The sequence below is a fragment of the Pan troglodytes genome, chromosome 11 (assembly GCF_028858775.2).
Source record: "Pan troglodytes isolate AG18354 chromosome 11, NHGRI_mPanTro3-v2.0_pri, whole genome shotgun sequence".
NCBI classification, from domain to species: domain Eukaryota; kingdom Metazoa; phylum Chordata; class Mammalia; order Primates; family Hominidae; genus Pan; species Pan troglodytes.
The window spans coordinates 66779689-66807142 of NC_072409.2; the positions used below are offsets into that span (position 1 = coordinate 66779689).

At 43.2% G+C, this 27454-nt stretch overlaps 1 protein-coding gene across 2 annotated transcripts in view; it reads left to right on the forward strand.

The window, feature by feature from the left end:
• Window positions 1-27454, forward strand: part of PCSK5 (proprotein convertase subtilisin/kexin type 5) — a 465695-nt gene that overhangs the window by 393954 nt on the left and 44287 nt on the right. The window contains exons 25-30 of one of the 2 annotated variants that reach the window (XM_016960969.4): window positions 3511-3553; window positions 6563-6699; window positions 7953-8153; window positions 13437-13517; window positions 17430-17513; window positions 19436-19631. In XM_016960969.4, coding sequence (XP_016816458.3) covers window positions 3511-3553; window positions 6563-6699; window positions 7953-8153; window positions 13437-13517; window positions 17430-17513; window positions 19436-19631 — 742 coding nt within the window. The remainder of the gene's footprint in view (window positions 1-3510; window positions 3554-6562; window positions 6700-7952; window positions 8154-13436; window positions 13518-17429; window positions 17514-19435; window positions 19632-27454) is intronic. The other variant, XM_520079.8, reaches the window with a different exon arrangement.

Genomic DNA, 27454 nt, shown 5'->3' on the forward strand with positions numbered 1-27454 from the left:
GGACCCTTTCACAGTCTGCATGGGGTTGCCATGGTTATGCTCACCCTCCACTTGTATGTATCCTGAATTATGGGACATCGAGTTTATGTAAACCATAAAAATAAATTCTTCTTCTCTAGACATTCAAGTTTAAAATATCTCCTTTCCAATACATCTTATAGGTATGATGTGCACAGCTCCCACTGTGGCCCTCATCCATCCAAATTCAATGGTGAAGGTGATCGTTATTACTGAGAACAAAATAAAATGGCATAGAATGTAAATTGGCTGCTGAAGGCGATGTTGAAGCAGGAGGCAATGTCTCCATGGGACAGTGAGTTCGTGATGAGTGACAGTACGGATGATCCCCAAAGACACAGTGGGAAGGTGACACAGGGGATCATGAAGAGCTCTCAAGATAGAGCGGACTTTGTAGTCCTGCCCACCCCACCCCATACAAATGAGACAATAAAAATGAGTTTTCTCAAGACAGAAAGACGGCATCCCCGTCCTGACGAGGCATCTGCTCGCATGTTCTCCTTAGGAAAGATATGAGCAGCTGGAAGCCAGCCACTGTTTCTGAAGGCTTTTTTCCAAATGTGTGAGGCTCTCTCTGAATTCTGACTGAACTTTCCCCATCTCTCCCCAAAATATGCTCTCTCAGCTCAAAAGTTTGACAAAATCAAATCACCCGAGCTATTTAAACATCCTTCTTTGGATAACACCTTCCAAGACAGCTAACAATTGTAGCTTGTTTAGACTCCCTTCTCATTCCCCTCACCCCACACACACACACACACACACATGCACACATACACACACACACACACACACACACACACACACTAGAAGCCAGGAAAATTCATCTTTCTCCTTAAGCCACCCCTCCTCACCATCTAAATGCCAAGCTGACTTAGAGTCAACTTCTAGATTTGGGATTGTTACCTTCTTCCTTAATCTCATAACAGCAGCCTCTCAGTGGTCAAGCTAAATCCATTTAGCTTATGTCTGACTTGTGGATCTTCTGGGGTGGAAAAAATTTTTTAAATAATTCTCATTCTTCAGAACAACTGCTAATAATGAGAAAAACTAATGAGCATTCATAAGCTGTTATAAGGCACAGTTCCTGTTCTATGCATTATTCATTTATGCAAACTGTTGTAAAGGTACCAAATTCACTGTGCAACTGGGCTGGAAAAGTCCCTGAACTCAAGATGGCATTGGTATGCACAATTCTGAGGCTTGGTTCTGTTTAACATTTTCATCAGTGACCTGCTTAAAGGAGCAGAGAGCAAGCTCATTAAGTTCCTAGATGGGAGGGATGACCAGAACATTAAAGAACAGGATTAGAATTTCCCCAGCCCTTGCCAAATTAGCAAAACTGTTAGAGTCAAATATGTTCATCAGGGAGGCAGAGTAAAGTAAGCTGCCCAAATGCAAGCTGAGTGGTTGGAGGTTATTTAGAAACTGAAAAGAATATGGATGCAAAAAATAGACACGTAATGGAAAATGAACTAGTCCAGGGGAACCACTGGTGTTCACTGGGGCCTCTGCTGGCCCTTACAATGGGTTCAGATCCCCAGCCTATGAATTGGCCTTCCCCAAGATTTCTAAGAATGCCAGGGAGCTTTTCTTTCCCATGGTCACCTCTAGCTTCAGTTCCTGGTTCCACCTAATTAGCCTGGTTTTTGGTTCATTTCACTGTCCTGTCTTAGTCACCGTATTACAAACCATGTTGACCCAGACATTAAAAACCATTTCCCTCCCATGAGCAGATAACAGCTTCCTGCAGAAGGGCCCTTCTATCTCTTTGGCTGTCTTGGCTCTTGTTCAACTCTTCCAATTAAACTTCTACCCCAAGGAGCTTAACAAGGTAGTTTCCTAAATATAGACAGTTCTTTTCCTAAGAGGAACTCTGAAACCAGCTGTTAAGACAATTACAGACACCTGTGTCCCCTAGCAAAGATGAGCATGACCAAGTCATGAGCTAATAGTGCTATAGTCAGGGGACGGCAAATTCTGTGAAGTGGCAGGGAGTAAATATCTTTGGTCTCTTGCAATTACTCAACTCTGGTTATATAGCATGAAAGCATTCTTACACAATACATACAAATAGATGGCAAGGTCAAGGTCCTGGAGTGGGCCACAGTTGCCAACTCCTGCTAGGCTCAACTTCAGAATCTGTGACTTTCCAGAAGTCTTAACAACCATCTTGTCCAACCAGCTCATTTTACACCCGCAGAAACCAGGACCCAGAAAGTAGAGTGACATTTGTGCAAGTTCACAAGATAATTAAGCCTGAGTTGAAACTTCAAACAGGAAGCTCAACTTCCAGGCCAGCACTGTTTCTACTGCACCATCATCAAGCTATTTCCAGAAGGTTCTGCAGATCCCTGCTTTAATTAGCAGAGCCTTTGCTAGAAATTTTCCCACTTAACATTTGGTGCAATGCATTAGTTGTATTATGTGTAGTACACAGGAATATCATTTGGTAGCCTCCCTAGGACCCAAGATGAATGTGTGACTGAAGATTTGGGTGAGGTTGTGTCTACCTCCTAAGGGCAGTCTGAAAAAACCAGAAGAGGGCAGAATAGATTAGAAAGGAAAGCTATGCACAAAGTTCAAATGATATAGTTTTATTTTGTTAATTAAAGGTGACATAAAATTTTCACATACCAAGAGGAACGTTTTAAGGAGGAGCAGTTGTCTTTCATCTCCTATTAAAATAAAAAGAGCAAGACTGGAAGGTAGGTTAGATCACAGAAAGAACCTGCCAGAGGTAGCTCTGTTATGTGCAAGAACTGCAGGCCAGAGGAAGTCACCGAATTCTCTTAATAGCTAGATCTGAGAGTTGCATCTTCTGGGAAGTGTTAGGAGGGAGAGAAATAGGCTGAGATGATGACTCTCAAAATCTTTTCTCTCTCTTTAAGTCCCCTGAAAGCTGCAGGAAAGAACCCTTCTGTGAGCCAGCAGGGATGCATTGAATCATTACTCTTAATGAGAACAGGACAGTTTTTTTAAGAAAGTTGCGAAGGGCGTAACATGAAGTGGATACTTGGGAAAAATAATTGTGCAGATTTCGAAGGAGTGCCCCAAATGATGCTCACTTCCATTGGCAAGATTCTGGGGTAACTGACGGAAAACCCTCTATTCAGGGTCAGAAGCTTGTAGCCCCTTCCAAATATTTGTGTGTGGACTTGCTTGATCCCTCTATCTCAGTAGAGGCCGGGGGTTCTTAATGTGGATGGTCGTTGATCTTCAATTCGAAGACCCAGTAGCTTGAACCTATTCCTTCTTGAAAGTCAGGGCCAAGTGTTTATGAGAATTCTTACTACCTTTGATAAAGATAAATCCTAGTGTACATCTTGTTACTAATTAAAAACAGTACAATCTGTTCAAATATTATTTCTGGACAGTACATTTCATGAAACTATCCCACAGGATTGTTTATCTCAAGCTACAACTTTCAGACCCTATTTTTCCAAATGACAAATTCCTCATGATTATTATTTTTTATTATTTTTTTTCCAGATGATCCAGGAACATGCACATCTTGCGCTATGGGGTATTACAGGTAAGTCTGGTCTTCCTTTTCATGGCACTAACTTTTCTGCAGTTTAAGCATTACTGACATAATCCTCAATCCAGCGATTAAAGCAAAGTGGCCCTGCAGCCCGAAGCAACTCTGTCCTGTCAGGCTATTAATGAGCAATTCTTGGATTTAGCAATAAGAGCCCAGCTGTTTCCTTGCCTCAAAAGGAGGCCATCTCTTTCTTGATCCTGGAAGTCATCCAGCCCAACACTGGTGTCTAGGAATCCTGCCATGGGTTACCAAGATTCAGATCTTGCTGTTCTTGGGCAGACCTTAATAATATACCTAGTCCTAAGTAAGCTGTTTGCAAACGTCTGCATGGATACTGCGTCCTTAACCAGAGTGAAGGCTCCAGGGTGAAGCCAGGTGCTATATTAGCTCTTAATCATCCCCTAGGTAACAAGAGACACAGACCACTAGGTTAAATGAAACAGAGGTAACCATCACTCCCAATGTCCTCTAAAAACAATCCACAAAATCAAAAATGGCATGTTTCAATATCGCCTCCTCTTCCTAGTCTGGCCTCCCTTCCAGTACACACTGTTGACTGTCCTAGAAGGAAAATTAAAGAGAAAGGAGCTGCAAAGGAAAGGAAGGCTGTGGGTAATGCACGGGCTGCATAATCCCTCCCTGTCCTCCTAAGAACTCAGGAGTTTTGTGATATACAAACTCTCATGACTATTTCATCTCTCGATCATTTTATTGAGATTGTCAGAGACACAAGGAGGATGTTAATCTCCTGAAGAGGAAACTGAAGCTCAGAGAGGGGCAAGGTTTTACTCCAGTTGCACCACAGCTACTGACAGGTCTACATTTGCGACATTTGGGCTTTGGCGGGTCACCTCCTCTTGTCACCACATTGCCTTTTCCCTCCATCCATGGAATTGGACAAAGCAATGTGGTGACAAGAGGAGGCGACCCACCTGTCCAAAAACAAATACACTTGAAATGTGGTAATAGGTAAGAAAAAGTAAAAGGAGCATGGAGGATGGGAGAGAAAGGGAAGCCCAACAAGCTGAAATATACTAAAAATGATCAGTTAACCTTATCAGTTCTTAGCCTTACGGTTTTAATCTAACTTTTCCAGAATAGCCTGCCATTCTCTACATTGACTATGTCTCACATCACTGCACTCCTGACCCACTTTGTTTTTTTGGGGTTTTTTTGTTTGTTTGTTTTTAAGACAGTCTCACTCTGTGGCCCAGGCTGGAGTGCAGTGGCACGATGTCAGCTCACTGCAACCTCTGCCTCCCAAGTTCAAGTGATTCTTGTGCCTCAGCCTCCCTAGTAGCTGGGATTATAGGTGCACACCACCACGCCCGGCTAGTTTTTGTATTTTTAGCAGAGACAGGGTTTCGCCATGTCGGCCAGGCTCTGTTAAACTTTGTCAAACATCCTCTGTTAAACGCTGGAGCCAAACCTGGCCGCCTCTTCAGCTCACCACTACTCGCTAATGAGCATGTTTCATAAAACCCTCTGAAAAACAAATACCCTGGAAGAACATGCTCCAGTATCACTAAGGGTACAACATGAGATATTTATTTCAAGAAACAAACATATATAATCTTTGAAAACATTCAGCAACTTTGAATACAGCGAGTGAAATGCCTTACAATAGACGTTGTTGCTGGGCATGTTGGCTCATGCCTGTAATCCCAACACTTTGGGAGGCCAAGGTGGGTGGATCACCTGAGGTCAGGAGTTTGGGACCAGCCTAGCCAACCTGGGGAAACCCCGTCTCTACTAAAAATACAAAAATTAGCCGAGTGTGGTGGCATGCATCTGTAATTCCAGCTACTCAGGAAGCTGAGGCAAGAGAATCACTTGAACCCAGGAGGTGGAGGTGGCAGTGAGCCAAGATCATGCCATTGCACTCCAGCCTCAGTGACAGGGAGATTTAGTCTCAAAAAAAAAAAAAAAAAAAAAAACAGTTGTTAAGGAAGATATGCAAAGGTTTCCCCTGATATCATGCTGATGCTCTGAAATTCATCAAAGGCAGGGGTCAATTTCACTCCACTCCCCCTTCAGGTAAGCCTGCAATTCAGTGGAGTCTGAATTACAACATTTTACTGTATAATGAGAATAACAGATAACGTACATAAAAATATTAATAAATAAAAGCTAAGCTACTTTGCTACTATTGTTAATAATCTGGTTACAGACATTTTAGTAAGCTGCCTGGACTCAACACCAAGCTATTTCAGGCCTCAGTGCCAGTTGCTATGTGAAAAATCACACAAGCAACCTTTTCACACAGACTTTGGTTAAAATCCCAGTCCCACCGTTAGCTAGCTGTGTGATTTTTGAGCACTTAACCCTGAGCTCCAGTTCCCTTATCTAGAAATTAAAGATACATGATATCTACCATACGAGATTTGTGGAGATTTAGATGAGCTAATACTTGACACATTATCAGTACTCTATAAATAAGTATCAGTACCCCTTCTTTCTCCCCAGCCTTCTCCCAGCTGCCCTGATAAAGAGTCCTTGGAGGTCCAGAAGGAGGTGGTTAGTGACTTGGGTTGAGGGGGGCATAACAGACCAAGCCTGAAATTAAATTATCCACTCCTGTTGAAAATGCTGCACAGGCTGGGCGTGGTGGCTCATGCCTGTAATTCCAACACTTTGGGAGGCAGAGGTGGGCAGATCCCCTGAGGCCAGGAGTTTGAGACCAGCCTGGGCAACATGGCGAAACCCCCTCTCTGGAAAAAAATACAAAAATTAGCCAGGCATGGTGGTGTGCACCTGTAATCCCAGCTACTCGGGAGGCTGAGGCAAGAGAATCACTTGAGCCCGGGAGACAGAAGTTGCAGTGAGCCGAGATCGACCACTGCACTCCAGCCTGGGCGACAAGAGCAAAACTCCATCTCAAACAAAACAAAACAAAACAAAACAAAAAACTCTGCATAGACATACATAAGGAGATTAAATTATGGTGAAGAGAAATACATCAACATAAGTCATGAAAGAAATGATGTCTTCTTCCTCTAGGTTTGATCACCATTGTTATAAAACCTGTCCTGAGAAGACCTACAGTGAGGAAGTGGAATGCAAGGCGTGTGATAGTAACTGTGGCAGCTGTGACCAGAATGGGTGTTACTGGTGTGAAGGGGGCTTCTTTCTCTTAGGTAAGTTAGAAAATGGCACCATCCAAGCTAAGAACCAGGCACTGGAGCTCCACACAGTCGGGGCCACAGGAGCGCACATGTGATTGGTTTCAGAGTCTGTGCGTGTGGGCACCTCTGGCCCAAGGAAAAATTTTAATTTGGTTTAGAAATAAACATTAGCCAAACTACCTCCTTCTGCTTTTATTACTGAAGCATGATTCCTGTTCCACTAATTAATCTCAAATATCTCCAAGCTGATGGAAACAAGGCTGAATTGGATGGAGATAGAGAGTGGGGACCTGAAGATGAATGTTTTGGCATTGAAGTCACCTGGCATATTGAGAGCTCTGACCCTTGTCTTGAGACTTAATCCATCTTATATATCCCCATGCACTGTAAGAATCTAACAAGATCCCTTGCCTTAGGCTTTGGTCAACTCACTGACTGATGGAAATGGATAGTTAGGAAAGAAATACAGTGTGACTCTTCCAGCTGAAGAGGATAATAGCCCAATGCACTTGAGTGTTTGGGGGAGAAAGAATGAGAAGGACAGCCCACAATGATCTTCAGTGTTTCTCTACACAGAGATTTATTTTATTTGTAATTTTTCAAGGCCTCAAGGATTCTGTATTCGATGCTCTTAACCCTCTAATGGCCAATGTAAATTCCCAGTTGAAAAAGGACTTAGGTAAAGTGTTGGATTTTTTTAGATGGAGTCTCACTCTTGTCACCCAGGTTGGAGTGCAGTGGCGCAATCTCAGCTCACTGCCACCTCTGTTGGCCAGGCTGGCCTCGAACACCTGACCTCAGGTGATCCACCCACCTCAGCCTCCCAAAGTGCTGGGATTACAAGCATGAGCCACCTCGCCCGACCTGGATTTATTAAAACACATTTCTTGGTTGACATAAGCTAAAGCCATCTTGGTTTCTTTGAAAACAAATGCAAAGGCTGGACACAGTGGCCTGGCCAACATGGTGAAACCCCATCTCTACTAAAAATATATAAGCCGTGCATGGTGACACATACCTGCAGTCCCGGTCACTCAAGAGGCTGAGGCAGGAGAATTGCTTGAACCCGGGAGGTGGAGGATGCAGTGAGCCGAGATCATGCCACTGCACTCTAGCCTGGGCAACAGAGAGAGACTCCATCTCAAAAAAAATAATAAAAACAAATGCAAAGAAAAATGTCCCTAAAATTTCCTCCAGCCTCTTTAGAACTTGGCCTTGCAAAGATCACTAAAGCCTTCATGCTTTCTCTCTGTGTTCTCACATAGGTGGCAGTTGTGTGAGGAAATGTGGTCCTGGATTCTATGGTGACCAAGAAATGGGAGACTGTGAGTCCTGCCACCGAGCGTGCGAAACCTGCACAGGCCCTGGTCATGACGAGTGCAGCAGCTGCCGGGAAGGACTGCAGCTGCTGCGTGGGGTGTGCGTGCATGCCACCAAGACCCAGGAGGAGGGCAAATTCTGGAATGGTATGTGCCTCCCAAAAAGAGGTCACAGGGGTCTAGCTACCTACTCTGCTTCCCTCCGTCTATAAATCTGGTTTTTTTAGTTATCCAGGAGAGAAAGGCTGTGCAGAAAAACAAGAGTTTGGAGTGAGAATCAAGTTGGGATCGTTCCTGAGTCTCTCTGATGCTTGTAGTAGGAGTGGGTAGGAAGCTGAGGTTGGCATTCAGCCGGCAGAGAGAGCCTAAAGGGCAATTTATGATTAGTCTACCTGCTTGAGTTTCTACCTGGGTGAAGCAGGCCCGGAAGCAAGTGAAGAGAGTCACGGAGGGAAATGGCCCCGGTATCATTTTCTCAGAAATTTCGGAGTCACTTCTATCACAGGCATGTCCTACGTCCTTATTACATGTCCTTTTTACAGTAAAGGAAAATTTTACCTGTAGGGTAGGCTTTTCCAATTAGACAAGCAAGGACTGCTCGAATGTATTAGATTTTATGCTAAAAACAGATGGTCTCTATGGCTGCGTTATTAGAGCTCACCATCATTCAAGCTTGCCTTTAAAAGTTGCTCTTCCCAGTTGCAGACAGGGAAAGCGTGAAGCTTCTGAGGAGGGAGGAGAGGAGACAGGTGTGGGAGCTTGGAATCCAACAGCAAAGCCCTGCAGGTGCTCATTCCTCCCCGAGTCTTTAGAACACGCCTCCTCACACTTGAGCCTCAGTTATAGGCTTCCTTGCAAGGTAATTACAAACTTTCAGCGACCCCTCTGTGACCGAGGTGGTTAAAAAACAAAATCCTCTCCCTGTTGGAAAAATCTGACTCATGTTCTATGCGGAGACAGTCACAAAAACAGGAGCTGCTCTTCATTTGATTTCGAGGCAAGAATTTGTTAAAAGGGTCACTTCGGTGCAAAGGCAACGGCAGCCGAAGAGAGGGCTGTACAGGAGGAGTGTGCTAAGGGCTCGAGTGACAGCTCTGTGGTTTTTGCTGGGCTGGAGAGGAGGCACGTCCATGGCTGCTGTCTACTACGGCAGTTTTACACATGTGACTTCAAGGAAGAGCAGCTCAGAGACCGTGGAAAGCCCAGCAGCCAAAGGCCACGGAGAACACGGGCCCTATTTCAGAGACAGAGCCGAGAAGATTATTCAATCCAGATTGGGCTATCTTCTGTGAGTTATAGCTGAAGCAAAATGCTGAAAATGAGTTTGTTTGGCATTCAGGCATTTAAGAGGCAGTGCAAGCCAAAAGGAAAATGGTCTGGTGCTGTGTTTCTAGCTGAACATCTGTATTTTATCTGGCGTCCAGATGATGACACGGTCCAGGGAGCCAAGAGTTAGAGCAGGCTTGATTCCCCAAATGATTCCACGTCCCTTCAACTGGACTACGCATTTTGCAAGCAGAAACCAGGCTTCAGTGGTTCCCTTTTGTCGAAGCACCACACCCACCCCTCCACATTTTCTACTATCACAATGTAATGTTTTTGAGGAGAGGGAGGAATTAGTGCATTTGGGGATTTTTCACTAATAGGGGATTGGGGACAGAGATGAGAGTGTTTCTCATGGCTGGACAAAAGCAATCAAGTCAATGACAGAGCTGTACTTTCCCATTCCCATGACCTATGAAATAAGACATGCAGACCATTAACACAGAGAAATAGCCATTTATTCACTAAGCAAGGTAAAGCTGTAGCTCAGCTTCCCCCAGCATAGTGTAAGCACTGAAATGGATAGTAAATGGGAAATGCATTCCATAAAGTCCTGGGAGTATTTGAGCCAATGCCTACAACCTTCTCCTGACTTCTTTTTCTTAAAAAAAACAGGATCGAGAGTGTAATAGGAGAGGAGAGGGTTCCAGAGAACAAGCACTAATTAGCCACACCTTTCAGATGATGGAAAGCAGATTGCAGTCATCCTGGGTCAATTCAGAGGAAACCCAGGCAAATTACAGAGTGTTTTTGAGAGGATATAGCTGCCTAGGTGGTACCAGAACGTTTTTCTGTTTCATTTTGGGTTTTGTTTTATTTTGTTTTTCAAACACAGATTCAGATTCAGGTAGGAAAGGTAAGATGACACACACTTCAATCCATTCCTTCACCCATGCTGCTCCCCAGTGGAAACAATAAGATCCTGTTTGCGTCTGAAGACTACAACCAATCCCATGAGCATCTATCAGCACAGGCTGGGAAAACACCCTTGAAATAAAAGTCCAGCTAGAGTTCCCTGAACTCCTCTTTTAATAAGGTGGCTAATCAGAATGAGAATGACTACAGTGAGAGAGCCACCATTCTTTGCCAACTGCCAACAAAGTGGGAATACCTCCTGCCTAGTCTAAGGATGCAGATTCCTCCACCTATCAGACAATGCCTGACAAATCCTCCAGCTAAGACTAAGTAATCAAAGATTGTGCTCGACTCTCTGTTTTTTCAGCCACCAAAAAGTCACTGCACAAATGTATAGATCATCCCCAGACCCTCTCTCCTGGTCACTAGTATATTGTGACAATTATTTAGTGTCCCTAAATGGCAGGAATAAAACCAATATTCAAGGCTGGACGTGGTAGCTCATGCCTATAATCCCAGCACTTTGGGAGGCCGAGGCGGGTGGATCTCTTGAGGTCAGGAGTTCGAGACCAACCTGGCCAACATGGTGAAACCTCATCTCTACTAAAAATACAAAAAAAATTAGCCGGGCGTGGTGGTCAGTACCTGTAATCCCAGCTACTCAGGAGGCTGAGGTGCAAGAATCACTTGAACCCAGGAGGCAGAGGTTGCAGTGAGCTGAGATTGTGCCACAGCACTCCAGCCTGGGCAACAGAGAGACTCCATCTAAAACAACAACAACAACAACAAACAAACAAACAAAAATATATAATATTCGACAGGCTGCAAATGGCTTCAGCAGTGACTCAAGCATCACACAACCTTGGTGGAAAGGTTCAGGTATGGCAGACCACGGGCTTTGAAGGAAGATGATGGCTTCGGCTGGTTTCCTGAAGCCACTTTTGGGAATGGAAGCACTTTCCTCTGCTACTGTTAAACCATTTGGATTTTCTTAAGTGGTTTCCCCCGGTAGTGCTGGAGAGTCCTAGGAGTAATTTCTGCACATTTATCTTACCTCATATTTCCATCATTGATTAAAACCATGTTATAGCAGGTTCTAATTATATATTCTGCTGATAGTCTAATCTACAGAACACAGACATGGTGAATTAGCTTTGTGTTTGTGACCACATCCTAACAATTTATCACTAGCCTGTCTCTTGATCTTAATTCTAATCCTTGGGGAAAGACTGAAATCCCAGAGTTAGTCACAAACACTGAAAGTCACTCACATGTGAAAAAAAAAATCGACTTCAGTAGTGGGAAGATATGTTGCCTAATAGTCACTGAACTTTAGAAAACTTCAAAGATGCCATGGAAATCTGATTTTTAGAGAGACTTTATAGATGTGTACAGCTGTCTCACTTAGAAATGAGTACACCATTTTTAGTTATTTAACCTACCAGAACACAGAGTGCAAAAAAACACATGGCACTGGGTAAGTAATTAACTGTTTGGCCAGTAGGACGAAGGAAGCATCTGTATCAGCTTGCCCAGATCGTTATATACTCAGGAGTTCTGGAAGTGGATTGTGAAACCATTGACAGCTTGAAATTAGCTATGGTGGGAGTATTTACACCACAGAAATTGGAAACACTACAAATCAGGTTTTTGGTTTTTCATTTTTCTAGAGACCTGTCTTACCAGCACACCATTATTTTGGCTTCTATCAAATTACTTCAGAATTCAAATTTATTACTGAAAAATTCTAAAGCCTATGTCTACACCCTCTAGCAGATGCAGGCTTTAGGGTGCGGCACACATGAATTCAAATCCCAGCTCTGTGTTTTGCTAGCTGTGTGACCTTCAGTGAGTTACTCATCCTCTCTGAGCCTGTGTCCTTCTCTGTAAAGTGAAAACATGAAACTGCCTCACACAAAGTCATTTTAAGAATGAAATGAGAAAATGTATATAAAGCTCTCAGGACACATATAACACAATAAAGCCTCGTCTACTCCCTAACTATTTGACTCGGTCCAGATTTAACACTTGAAACCCTAGTTTGCTTTGAAAGCAGCATTCCCTGGGTCACAAAAGAAAGCAATATTTGGGGCCATGCGCAGTGGCTCACACGTGTAATCCCAGGACTTTGCAAAGCTGAGGTGGGCAGATCACTTGAGGCCAGGATTCAAGACCAACCTGGCCAACATGGTGAAACCCCGTTTCTACTAAAAATACAAAAATTAGCCAGGTGTGGTGGCACGCATCTGTAGTCTCAGCTACTTGGGAGGCTGAGGCATTAGAATCACTTGAACCTGGAAGGTGGAGGTTGCAGTGAGCCGAGATCACACCACTGCACTCCAGCCTGGGCAACAGAGCGTGACTCTCTCAAAAAAAAAAAAAAAAGAAAGAAAGAAAGAAAGAAAAGAAAGAAAGCCATTTGAGAGGGTACAGAGATAAACAGGGCTCTAAGGGAAATGGCCCTGGAAAAAAAGGCACCAGATAATGGTAAGTCGGGACACCTAATAGGCAGAATCCTGACTTAGCCAAGAATGTATACTCACAAAGATGTTGAGAGCATCTTTATGATTTTAAAAAGAGAAGGGAACAATCTCAAAAATATAACAAAAGAAAAAAGCTAAGTGAATTACCATCCATACAAATAAATATGCAAACCATTGAAAATGATGTTTACGGCTGGGCACGGTGGCTCATGCCTGTAATCCCAGCACTTTGGGAGGCCAAGGCAGGCAGATCACGTCAGGCCAGGAGTTCGAGACCAACCTGGCCAACATGGTGAAACCCCATCTCTACTAAAAATACAAAATACTAGCCAGGCGTGGCAGTGCTTGCCTATAGTCCCAGCTACTTGGGAGGCTGAGGCATGAGAATCGCTTGAACCTGGGAGCCAGAGGCTGCAACAAGCTGAGATGGCGCCACCGCACTCTGGCCTGGGAAACAGAGCAAGACTCCTCGTGGAAAAAAAAAATGATGTTTACAAGGAATGCTAATGACAAGAGAAAATACCTACGAGATTTATAGTGTTAAATGCAGTGTTCAGGGTCAGTCTTATGTGTACAGAAGCTATAAATGATGACACATCTATACATAGATGTAATTATACTCACACACTCAATATGAAGATGAGACATCCGTGTACCACAGTATACACAGCAGACATTTCTGGGTGGTGGGTTTATAGGTGAAGTTTATCTTCTTTATCCTTTTTGCAATAAAAAAAAAACTAAACACTTTTTTTTTTTAATAAAAAAGAAGCTGTGTCCACTGCAAACCTATCTGTGGTGAAGAGCCTGCTGCAGGAGCGACGAAGGTGGAAAGTTCAAATCAAAAGAGGTAACAGGGAAATAGGGAGGCAACAATCACAGCAGCAGAGACTATCTCTGGAGATGGTCTCCGTGGAGAAATCACCCCAAGAAGCTGGGAGGCCAGAAGCAAATGGGGTGCAGAGATGCAGAGGTCATTAGAAAAAGATGGAGACAGGAGGGGGCAATAAACCCAACATATCAGTGGGCACTCAGAGGGAAGACTGTGAGAAGTTCCGCAGTGGAGATTTCTGTAACAGATAAGGATATTCGTGACGAGCTAAATGGTCATGGCTGGCAGAGGCTATCAAGAAAAGCCTCTGTCCTTGCAGAACTTTAATAGGCTAAGGAAGCACCTCTGCCTTCCCAGTCACCGCAGCATTGTTTGAAATCACAAAGACTGGAAAAAACTTAGTGGTTACCAGTAGGAGATGAGAGAAATAAAGTCGATGTATTCATACAATAGAATACTATGGAGCCACCAAAAGGAAGAGGTTCTTTCTGTACTGATAAAGAATGATTTCCAAATATATTGCTTGTTTACTTTACAGGCAAGGTGATAAACCGTGTGAATAGATAGAGCTTGTATGAAAAAGGGTGGAGAAGGGATTGGGAGGGAGACATCACAGTACATGCCTTTTCTCCATTTTGCACCATGTGTGAATTATGTATTAAATAAAAAATAAATAGAATAAATGAACCCCTTGCTTTATATAGTTTAGCTACAGTCATTTCTGAAGAATGGACACTGCACTTTCTGGGTCAAAGTGGTTCTTTTTTTTTTTTTTTTTTTTTTTTTTTTTGCGGTCCTGTCCAGTCTAGAATTTCCGAAGTTGGAAAAAGATAAACTATGATCACAGTTAAAATTTACTTGTTGAGATTAAGTCCCCAATCTTTTATGATAAAGAACTCTTGCTGAGGAGGACTTTATGCCCTGCCCAGGCCTAATTGCTAAGTTAACTGCTTGTACAGATCTCCCTCTGGTGGACATATGAAGGCATTACAGAATTTTATTTTATTTTTATTTGTTATTATTTTTTAAGGGACAAGGTTTCACTATGTTGTCCAGGCTGGTCTCAAACTCTTGGCTTCAAGCTATCCTCCCACCTTGGCCTCCCAGATTGCTGGGATTATAGACATAAGCCACCGTGCTTGGCTGACATTACAGAATTTTATACCAGGTGTATGCAGTAAAATACCAAACTGCCAGAACGTGAGATACATGTAATTATAAATATGTGCATATTTGTAGATATAGACATTAAAACTTATACAAATATGAGAAAATTGATGAAAACTCATGTCTTTATAAATATATTTTAGTATATACATGATAACATCAAAGGAAAATCAGCCTGAAGCCTGGACGTAGAACATTGAAGATTTGCAAGGTGTTCACTGTCTGATTAATATTGTTGCCTTATTATTCTTTGAACAACTGCTCTCAGCCATTCAGTGAGCATCTGACTATTAGCAACAGGACTGTTGCTCGCCTTTCGGCTGCCTTCTCTTTGGGGCTGAGTGATACTGCAGTTTTAAAAAGCCCTCGGGGACAGAATCGGTTACTTTGAGAGGCATGCGGAACACCTTTGTGACAATCCTGTGGCCAAGGTGGCTCTGCACAAGGCTAAATTCAGCCCTTAGCAGATGCCCCAGAGAGAATACATCAGTCAATCATCAGCTTTAATTAGTATATTGGAAAACCAGGGGGCTGGCTGCAGTGGCTCACACCTGTAATCCCAGCACTTTGGGAGACCAAGGCAGGTGGATCACCTGAGGTCAGGAGTTCAAGACCAGCCCGGGCAACATGGTGAAACCCCATCTTTACTAAAAATACAAAAATTAGCCAGGCTTGGTGGCAGGCGCCTGTAATCCCAGCTACTTGGGAGGCTGAGACCAGAGAATCGCTTGAACCTGGGAGATGAAGGTTGCAGTGAGCCAAGATTGCACCACTGCGCTCCAGCCTAGGTGACGGAGCGAGACTCTGTCTCAAAAAATAAAAGAAAGCCAGGGTAAATTTTTCTCTCCAAGCTAGGAAAAAACCAACTACCCAGCCTGGCAGCCTAATCATTTATATCTCCATCTCCATCTCCACCTGTATTTGCATCTATCCGCATATCTGTGTCTATCCATCCTATCTATGTATGTATCTTTCTATCATCTGTATTTGAATCTAGTTTCATCTATGGCAAGGCTCATCAGCTTTGTATCCATGACTGTCATCATAGAAGCTGAGCAGGCCACCCAGGTATGAAACCAGAGGGAAGGAAGAGGGGAGTAAAACAAGCCTCAGAAATGGAGTGGAATGGTGGCAGGAGAGAATCAACAGGAAGCTGAAGGAACTACAATTTACTGCGCCCCTATGTTAAGCACTTGACACGTATTATCTCATTTAGTCTTCACAACAATCCTATAAGGGCAGAATTATTTTCTCTCATTTTAGAGACAAGGAAAGTAGGATTCTGAGAGTTTAATTACTGTATCCATGGTTACCCTACACTTTGGCGGCATAGCTGGGATCTGAAGGCAGGTGTGACTAGAGAGCCATCTATACCCAGCTGACTCTTAGGACGAGAAGAAAGAAGATGAAAGGCAGGAGAGGAAGGAAGGGAGAAAGGGAGGGAGGAGGTAATGAAGGAAAATGGTAAGATGTCAACATTGATTGAGGGTCAGGGTCATTGAAATCCCACATTCTGAGCTAGAACTTCGTTTTCTAATTTTTTCCTGTGTGAGCCATGCTGATTTCTGAGCAATCCCTGAGCTCTAGTCAAGGTCTCCATATGTATTGACTGAGTGATGTCTTGAAGCTGTTCTGTCTTTGAAATTGTCCCATGGAGTTGCTGAGGTGACTTCCTGGGAAAGCCTGCCCATCAAATGCTGTTGGAGAGAAAGGGAGAAGGGAACACTTCCAATGTTCCCTGGTTAATGGTATATTAACCTGGACAACCTACTTATAGCCCGACCAACAAGAAAGCTTGTGAGTAGGGGATAATTTTGATGTTTAACAATGATTTGGGACAAACTTAAGATGAGATAAATTTAGGTTGCATAGCACACTAGCTACTCTGAAGAACACAGTGACCCAAACATTGACCAATAATAAAATCTGATTTTCAAAGAACAAAAACAGAAAAAAAAAAAAAAGAAAGAAAGAAAAGAAGTTCCTCCACGAGAGGTACAATGAATTGTCAATTATCATCTTGGAGTGAAGAGAAATGGTCATCCGGCCGGGCACGGTGGCTCACACCTGTAATCCCAGCAGTTTGGGAGGCTGAGGCGGGTGGATCACCTGAGGTCAAGAGTTCAAGACCAGCTGGTCAACATGGCGAAACCCCGTCTCTACTAAAAATACAAAAATTAGCTGGGCATGGTAGTGCGCACCTGTAATCCCAGCTACTTGGGAGACTGAGGCAGGAGAATCACTTGAGCCCAGGAGGCAGAGGCGGCAGTGAGCCAAGATCACACCACCACACTCCAGCCTGGGCTACAGAGCGAGACTCTGTCTCAAAAAAGAAAAGAAAAGGTCATCCAACAATCTTGGCAATAGAAGTGATTACCTTTGACTCATAAACTCATTCACAAGTGCATACACACAAATACAAACTCACTCCCATTTTTAACACACAAAAGAAGTAATTATTTGTTCAGCTATCCCCACAGTATTTGAGGCTATCTTGTAGAATACCACATTCCTTGTGGTACCACACATTCGTGTGGTATCTTTCTTGATAATCAATCGCAAATGAAGGAGTAAGAGAAAAAAAATAAATGAAGTCTACACAATGGCAATGAGCCAGTGCCAACAATCAGCTCATGTACAATCAAAAGGATTCCATTTGGGGCAGGAAAAGAGACTAGGTAACCCATGAGATCTTTTTCAGTACTGGAATCCTATGTGCCTATTCCAAGGAGAAGCCTGAACTGTTGTTTCTTTCTCATACAGATATTTTGAGAAAACCCCAGCCTTGTCATTCTTCTTGTAAAACCTGCAATGGATCTGCAACTCTGTGTACTTCATGTCCCAAAGGTTAGTGTGTTGCGTGACAGAAGATGGCAGCAGTCAAGCCAAGTCATTGAAACTCATGTGTAGTGGCATCTTGGTGTAAGGAGGTCTGTAAGGCCTTGATCTACTCCCATCACATGTTCCTATTACAGTGGCTACTCGGGAGACACACAGGGACCCAAACATTGACCAATAATAAAAACTGGCTTTCAAAGGACAATACAAAGAAGTGGTCAGGTACAGTGGTTCACACCCGTAATCCCAACATTTTGAGAGGCTGAGGCGGGAGGATTTCTTGAGCCCAGGAGTTTGAGATCAGCCTGGGAAACATAGTGAGACCCCATCTCTATAAAAATTTTAAAAATTAGCTGGGCATGGTGGCATGTCCCTGTAGTTCCAGCTACTTGGGAGGCTGAAATGAAAGCATTGCTTGGTCCCAGGAGGTCAAGGCTGCAGTGAACCATGATCATGCCACTGCACTCCAGCCTGGGTGACAGAGCAAGACCCTGTCTTAAAAAAGAAAAAAGTTTCTTAATCTAAAGGCATGATGAAGAGGGAGGGAGGAAGGAATAAGAGCAGCAACATAACAGCTTGATAACTTATCAATTGCTTCATCTATAAAAACAAAAATCACAAATAACATAGCTTCCCTGAATTAGGGGAATATTTTACTTAAATGGTACACTGACATAAAGAATGTTTAAGTGGGCTGGGCATGATGGCTCATGCCTATAATTCCAACACTTTGGGAGGCTGAAGCAGGAGGATCACTTGAGGCCAGGAGTTGGAGACCAGCCTGGCCAACATGGCAAATCCCCGTCTCTACTAAAAATACAAAAATTAGCCACATGTGTTGGCACATGCCTGTAATCCCAGGCTACGCGGGAGGCTGAGACATGAGATCACTTGAACCTGGGAGGTAGAGGTTGCAGTGTGCACTTCAACCTGGATGACAGAGCAAGACGCTGCCTCGAAAAAAAAAAAAGAATGTTTACATGTTTACATGATCATTATAAAGTCCATGTTGGAATGTACAATGTTAATAGTGGAATCTGATGCAAAAGCAGAAAAATTTACAATAACAGGCAAGCCACGATTATAATCATATAAAATATAAAAGGTTACACTCAAAAAGCTAAAGCATTTTCCTGGAATCTTGGGTGTGAGAGTGATTTTGAAAATTGGTTTTCTTAATGAGTATCGGTTGTTTTTCGATTGAAAAATAGATGGATCCTCTGTTACAGGGAGAGTTGGGTGGAAGAGTTGTAACCCTGGGCCGAGCCTGTAATCCCAGCACTTTAGGAGGCTGAAGCGGGCAGATTACCTGAGGTCAGGAGTCTGAGTCCCGCCTGTCCAACATGGTGAAACCCCGTGTCTACTAAAAATACAAAAATTAGCCAGGTGTGGTGGTGCACGCCTGTAGTCCCAGCTGCTCGGGAGGCTGAAGTAGGAGAATCGCTTGAACCCGGGAGGCGGAGGTTGCAGTGAGCCAAGATCACACCAGTGCACTCCAGCCTGGGAGATAGAGCAAGACTCCTTCTCAAAAAAAAAAAAAAAGAGTTGCAACTATGTTAGTGCCCTAACAAGATGGGCTTTGGGGAAGCAGAGTATTAATAGATTCCATCAAGCTGTGCATGTACAGCTGCCTTACACCAGGAAGACATAGTGTGTTAATAAGACTGATCAACTGGGCAAAAGGAAGCCCCATCATGACCTATACCTAATATCTGTAGGATAGGAAAGAAACAGGCAAAAGTCTCTTGCTGTCAATTGCCTTCTAGAAATGTAACTCATCCTGGAGGACTTAGCATCACTAGCAAATATTTTGGTAAGCCTGAAATAAGTGCCTGGATACTTTGGTCTTTGGAAAGGTTAAAAAAGCCATGTCTCTGCATGGAAAACCACATGATGACTATTCCCATCTTCCCTCTTCCCTGAATTTCTAGGTGCATATCTTCTGGCTCACGCCTGTGTTTCCTCCTGTCCTCAAGGCACATGGCCTTCCGTAAGGAGCGGGAGCTGCGAGAACTGTATGGAGGCCTGTGCCATCTGCTCTGGAGCCGATCTTTGCCAAAAATGCCAGATGCAGCCAGGTCACCCTCTCTTCCTCCATGAAGGCAGGTGCTACTCCAAGTGCCCGGAGTAAGTTTCCTTTTTAATTTTACTTCCTGCTTGTAATCACTCTCCTATGGTACTTTGGGAGCAATTCTTTCTTATTCACCAAAAAACTCTTCTCTGCTCTATGAGTGCCCACATAAATGTCCTCTGTTGACTGACATGGGTGTGGGCCACAGCAGCCAAAACTTACATGAGGCCAGATGCCCACTTCTCCTCTGTGACTATTTTATGTATATATTTTTGCTTTTATGAAAAATATGTTCAGGGGCTGGGCGTGGTGGCTCACACCTGTAATCCCAGCACTTCGGGAGGCTAAGGCAGAAGGATCGCTAGGAATTTGAGACCAGCCTAGGCAACATAGCAAGACTCCGTCTACAAAATATTTAAAAATTAGCCAGTGGGTGCTGTAGTCCCAGCTACTTGGGAGGCTAAGGCGGGAGGATTCCTTGAGCCCAGGAGATTGCAGTGAGCTGTGATTGCGCCACTGTACTCCAGCCTGGATGACAAAGCAGGACCCTGTCTTTAAAAAAAAAAAAAAAATTATTTTCCCACCTTATATTAATGATCAACTGATGTCATGTTTTTTTTCCTCCATTACAAAAGTAAGGCTGTGATGTGAGCCTCTTCTAAAGGTTTAAATAGGTGAGGCATGAATTATAGATAATAAATAACACCTGGTTAGTTATTTATTGATTCCTCCTGGTTTCCTTGGTCCTCTGGTTTGTAGTTGCTTTACTCTTCCTACCAATAGTCCCACCTCCAGAATTTACCTAGGAAGAAAGAGGAATAGCAAATGCAAGAGTACAGCAAGAAACTTTCAGCAATAAGCAACAGAAATGCCAAGTAAAATGACTGAGACACAACAGGGTTTATTATCTCACAGAACAAAAATGTTGCAAGTCCAGTATCGGTCACTTCAGCGGCCAACAAGGTCGTTACAAAGTCTGGTTTTTCTGTTTTGCTCTTGTACCTTCCTTAGCTCATCCTCTCTGACTGGCACCGCTGCTGAGCTCACATTATGTGTCTCAGCTCCAGACACGGTCACCCCATGCAGCCACTACCAGGGCCAGGAAAGGGGATGTTTCCCCTTGTTTATCCTTTTCTTGAAGAAAAGAAAATTTCCTCAGATTTTTATTCTAATCTCAGTTGCAAGAATGCATCACTGATACCTCCCTAAATCAATCCCTGGCAAAAAGAATGGAAATATAGGAGTGGTTTAGGCTGAACAAGATTCACACCTGAACATCCAAGCAACACAGGACTCTGACAGCCAGGAAGAATGGAGAGAAGGAGGCAGGAAATAAATGTGCAAAAGTAACTGACAGTGTCTACTTTAAGGAGTTAGAATTTTCATTTGCCCTCTTATTAAAAGAATTTGATACAACAACGCCTATTTCCTGGCTGAGTGTGGTGGCTCACGCCTGTAATCACAGCATTTTGGGAGGCCAACCGGGAGGATCACCTGAGGTCAGGAGTTCAAAACCAGCCTGACCAACATGGAGAAACCCCGTCTCTACTAAAAATACAAAATTAGCCAGGCATGGTGTCATATACCTGTAATCCCAGCTACTCGGGAGGCTGAAGCAGGAGACTCGTTTGAACTCGGGAGGTGGAGGTTGCGGTGAGCTAAGATCACACCATTAGATTCCAGCCTGGGCAACAAGAGCGAAACTCCATCTCAAAAAAAAAAAAAAAGCAAAAAAGCAAAACTGGCACCTATTTCCTAGTGACCTATTTGTTTTCATTACTGAGATAGACTCTATAGAGTATAAATATAAGTTATGAGTATAAATATAGCGTATAAATATAAGGTATTTACCCTCAAAAAGCATCCAATCTAGTGTAGAAAGCCAAGCATATTCAGCTCAACAACACAGATTTAGCACCAACTAGGTGTAAAAATTGATACTGATGCAATATCAATATATTGTATTGTATATGTATAGCTCAGTGGAGTCTATTCTTCTACCAACAATTGATATTGATATTGATATTGATGTTGATATTGACATTGATATGGAAAGCTAAGTTAAGACCAACTCCGGGAAGTCCAAGTCTGCAAAAACGCTTACAATCCACTAAGGCAGGTTTACATCAGTCAACGTCATACTTCTCAGGGCCTTAATATACAAAGGGCTAAGAGATTCCAAGAGAAAAGAAAACATTTTAAATCACTATTTTTTGAATGCTTGCAACGCCCAGGTATTGTGCTAAGGGCTTTAAATGTATGATCCCATTAATTCTCACAAGAATTCTCTTATCCACTTACTATTATTTTCCCTCATTTGACCGATGAGGAAAAGAATAGCAGGCTCAATTTTACACATCAAATACATGGTGTGGCCAGAATCTGAACCCAAACCTCTCTGGCATTGAAGTCCATGTGCTTAACTATCACTCAGTGCTGCCTTCTTGTACAATTGAGTATTTTTTAAATCACAACTTTATTGAGATATAATTCACATACCATACAAATCACCCCTAAAAGCGTATAATTCACGGTTTTTAGTATATTCACAGAGTTATGCAACCATTACCACAATCAATTTCAGAACATTGTCATCAACCTAGAAAGAAACCCTATACCCTTTTAGCTGTTATTCCTACTTTTTCCATTTCCCCCAGCCCTAAGCAACCACTAATCTACTTTCTGTCCCTATAGATTTGCTATTCTTGGACATTTCCTATAAATGTGATTATATAAAATGTGGTCTTTGAGCCAAGCATGGTGGCCATGGTGCACACCTCTAGTCCCAGCTATCAGGAGCCCAAGGCTGGAGAATTGCTTGAGCCCAGGAGTTCAAGGTCAGCCTGAGCAACATAGCAAGACCCTGTCTCTGAAAACAAAAACAAAACACATAAAACGAAAAAGACAAAACATGTTGTTTTCTGACAGACTTTTTGACTTAGCATAATGTTTTCCAGCTTCATCCCCAGCTGGGTATTTGAGAAAAGGCTTAATGGTCACTAGCTCTTGAAGGATTTTGTCAAGCAGAGAGTGGAGAAAGGGTAGCAAAGGGTCAGAGTAAGAGAACCCAGGTGAGAAGGCAGGTTTGGAAACTCCCAGTCCTCCTTCCCTATCAACCGAGCTCCACCCCAGCAAACTCAGCCAAGTGTTACAATAAAGCAAAGGTGAAAGAGATTTGCTTACCAGAGTCAGTCATTGCTTCCTCAGTGGTAGAATTGAACTGGTTGTCATTATTATTGCCTTATTTATTTAATCATTACCTTTTTCAACTCTCTCTTGGATTCTTTGAGTGTTCCAGGAATTGACAACACATTAAAACAAGGAAGAAAGAGATGCATTTTGCTTTACTCCAGTTAGTTGACCGCTCAATGTATTTTACCTCAGAGTCTGGGTTGAACCATTTTCATGGAGCAATGGGACACTACGCAGACATGCAGCAGTCAAGATAGTCTGTATTTCTTGAGCAGTAGGAAAGCTACCAGCATGGCCTAGGAATATTGCAGACTATAGAATTGCAAGCATATGCCCTCCTGTTATGGGTAGGATGATCTGATTATAGCGGAATCCCTCATCTTTGTGTTTACACACACACAAAAAAGAAAACTAACAACAGAAGACACAGAGTCTGAGGAACACATAATATCCAGTTTATCTTGGGAAGCTTTATTGCTGTTTCTGAGAAATCACCCTTTTGGGTGTGATCCATCCTAGAACAGCAATAAGATTTATAACAGGAACATAACCTGCAATGACACAGCATCCAGATATTCAGAGTTATTTATAAGTTAGCATTTAGTGGCCCCTGCTTTTTCAAATATAGTACATGTTCATGAAAAAAAAAAAGTGTTTGTTTTTTTTGAGACCAAGTCTCTCCCTGTTGCCCAGGCTGGAGTGCAATGGCACGATCTCGGCTCACTGCAATCTCTGCCTCCCAGGTTCAAGCAATCATCCTGCCTCAGCCTCCCGAGTAGCTGGGATTACAGGCGCATGCCACCACACGTGGCTTATTTTTTTTTCTATCTTTTGTAGAGATGGGGTTTCACCGTGTTGGCCAGGCTGGTCTCGGAACTCCTGACCTCGTGATCCGACCACCGTGGCCTCCCAAAGTGCTGGGATTACAGGCTTGAGCCGCCACGCCAGGCCAAAAATAGGTTTTAACAGTAACGTATATCTTTTTTTTTTTTTTTCTGAGATGGAGTTTCACTCTTGTTGCCCAGGCAATGGCGCCATCTCAGCTCACTGCAACCTCTACCTCCCAGGTTCAAGCAATTCTCCTGCCTCAGCCTCCCAAGTAGCTGGGATTACATGCATCCGTCACCACGCCCAGCTAATTTTTTGTATTTTTAGTAGAGATGGGGTTTCACCATGTTGGCCAGGCTGGTCTTGAACTCCTGACCTCAGGTGATCCACCCACCCTGGCCTTTCAAAGTGCTGGGATTACAGGCATGAGCCACTGTGACAGTAACATATATCATTACAGTAGTTGTTTAAAAAGCAACAGAAAACTTAAGGTGGACTCACATTCACCAAATGTGAACAGATTTGAAGCTCTGTTGAAGAAAAACAGCCTTCCTTTAAGTGCTGCTGGTCACTGTCTTGGTGTCTGTGAAATGGAGGTGAAGGCCCAGGACCACACAGCTTTCACAGGACATGGATTTATCTGAGCTGAAAGACTTCAACATTAAGTACTTTGAATTTAACGATTTAGTACATGCAACCATTTCTTTTCAAAAGAAATATTCGTCTTCTTAAATAAAATAATTGTGAAATAAATCACAAAGAAAAACAGTTTTATAAATGCAGAGACAGGAAAGGAGAACCAACTCCCAGGCAGATCTGTGTGGAGAAGACTACTTTTTTTTTTTTTTTTTTTTTTTTGAGACAGAGTCTTGCTCTGGAATGCAGTGGTGCAATCTCAGCTCACTGCAATTTCTGCCTCCCAAGTTCAAGCGATTCTTCTGCCTCAGCCTCCTGAGTAGCTGGGATTACATGCGCCCACCATCAAGCTCGACTAATTTTTGTATTTTTGTAGAGACAGCATTTCGCCATGTTGGCCAAGCTGGTCTTGAATTGCTGACCTCAGGTGATCCGCCCATCTGGGCCTCCTAAAGTGCTAGGATTACAGGCATGAGCCACTTCAAGGGTTTTTTTTTTTTTTTTTTTTTGCTTTTTGCTTGAATCCATTTCTTTCATTTCAGCATCTCATCCAACATCCACTGAACCTCTTCTGAGAGGGATCTGAAAAAGATTTATTCGTGTTGCGTCTTTTTAGCTCTGTATTAGCATTCATCATCTTCAGTGTCCAGAAACTATTCTCTGCAGGTCTTGGCCAGGCCTAGCATTGAGATTCCCTGGAGGTGGGCCTGATTTTACAAAGCTCCCCTCCTTTAAACACAGAGTGGATCATTGTGGCAAGCCAGTTCCCACCTTAAGGTTACAAGATGTGGCTGGCCCCACTCTGAGTCATCCCAGTACCAACTCTCAGGTGTGGCAAGAGAGACCCATCATGAATAACAAAGACGCCCCTAACTCTTAGGAAATTCCAAAGGTTTTGAGGTTAGCCGAAGAGAAAGACCAGACCTCTCTTTGGGTGAGGTCAAATTCTTTACTATGCTTACAGGAACAAGGAATCCATCAAATTTTCATTCGATTAGAAGATGTGATTGGTAAGGTACACCTGTAATCCCAGCACTTTGGGATGCCATTGTGGGTGCACTGCTTGAGGCCAGGAGTTTGAGACCAGCTTGGGTAACATAGTAAGACCCCCATCTCTACAAAAAAAAAAGATAAAAATTTAAAAATTAGCCCAGTGTGGCGGCACACACCTGTAGTCCTAGCTACTCAGGAGGCCAAAGTGGGAGGATCACTTGAGCCCAGCAAGTCGAGGCTGCAGTGAGCCATGATCACACCACTGCACTCTAGCCTGGGCAACAGAGCCAGACCTTGTCTCACCAAAAAAAAAAAAAAAAAAAAAAAAAAAAAAAAGAAGCATGTGATCTATTTAAGAATGCACTAAATTTCCTTAATTTCAAATTTCTCAAATCTGATCAAACTGCTGGTGGGCATATAACACATTGCCTGTCCTGTTCAATTCATTTTTAAGAGATAGACTTTGTTTGAGCAAAGTAGCTGAGTCTTTCTTCTTCAAGCGTTCTCTGTCATGGTCAAAAAAAAGCTAAGGGTACTACTGTGTGAGGAAGCTCAATCTTAGCTTTTATCTGGATGCTATTTCTTTCTCTCTCTTCTACCTAGACTGCTTTCTTCTCCAATTTTTCTTACCTGAAACTATATCAGAAATATGACTTTTTGGCTGGGCACAGTGGCTCACACATGTAACTGGGAGGCCAAGGCAGGCAGATCACTTGAGGTCAGGAGTTTGAGACCAGCCTGGCCAACATGGTAAAGCCCCATCTTTACTGAAAAAATACAAAAATTAGCCAGGCATGATGGTGCATGCCTGTAGTCCCAGCTACTCAGGAGGCTGAGGCAGGAGAATCACTTCAACCCAGGAGGTGGAGGTTGCAGTGAGTTGAGATCATGCCACTGCACTTCAGCCTGGGTGACAGAGCAAGACCCTGTCTCAGACAAAACAAAACAAAGAAATGTGACTTCTGTTCACCCCTGCCCTATTTCTTCCTGGAACACTCAATATATTTTTGTTTACTGAATGCATACAGTAAATAAATGACTGAAAGAATGATTAAACGCGTGAGCGCTGATTAATTAAAACACCAAGTAAAAATGCTGGGTAGCAGCGGATCCCTTCCTGGCTTGTGATTTAAAGAGGTCTCTGGTAGATTGGGTTATTTGTTGCAGTTCTTCGCCACTCCTTGTATTCATGCCCACTGCCTGCAACTTTGCACCAACTCCACTAGAGGCGAAATGGACTTCCTTGTCCCTTGACTTTGGCTGGGTTATGTGATTTGTTTTGGCCAATGACATGTTAGCAGAAGAAAGGTGGAGGCATAAAATGTGCCCGATTGAACTTGCCCTTCTGCGCGTTTGTCATGGCTGTGAGAAGAACGTCCCCTGGTAGTCCCGGTAGCCAGGGAAAATAGAGGAATGTGAAGGCATGGACCCAGTGTGTAGCCTGGAGTCAAGCCTGCCAAGCCCAGCCTAGATCTGCTTCCCCAAACACACATGAGTGAGAGTAAATGATTGTTGTTTTAAGCCACTGAGTTTTGGGTTGGGATGGTTTGTGGCACAGCAATATTATGGCACTAACTCACTAATGGATCATGATAGAAAGCAATTGGAATAGGTACCTATGACATCAGAAGTCCATTTTCTCTAAGCCGGCTTATGGTTCTTCCTCTTCCGCGAGTTCCAGCTCTTCCATTCAGCTTTTCCCACCAAAGAAACCTCATCTAAGTTCATGTCTTTTGCAGGGACATGGATGAAGCTGGAAACCTTCATTCTCAGCAAACTAACACAGGAACAGAAAATCAAACACTGCATGTTCTCACTCATAAGTGGGAGTTGAACAATGAGAACACATGGACACAGGGAGGGGAACATCACACACCAGGGCCTGTCGGAGGGTAGGGGGAAGGGGAGGGAGAGCACTAGGAGAAATACCTAATGTAGATAGATGACGAGTTGATGGGTGCAGCAAACCACCATGGCACATGTATACCTATGTAACAAACCTGCACATTCTGCACATGTACTGCAGAATTTAAAGTATAACAAAAAAGAAAAAAAAGAAACCTCATCTATCCATCCCTCATCTCCCAAATATATTTGAGAGGATTGGGGTTGTATATTTTACTGTATTCCCCCACCAGTGAGTGATTTCTACAATGGGATAGTTTAATCACTGGGGTTCTGTATACACAGACATAAGATTCCGCCTGGAAGAAAGTGATTTGCACAAACA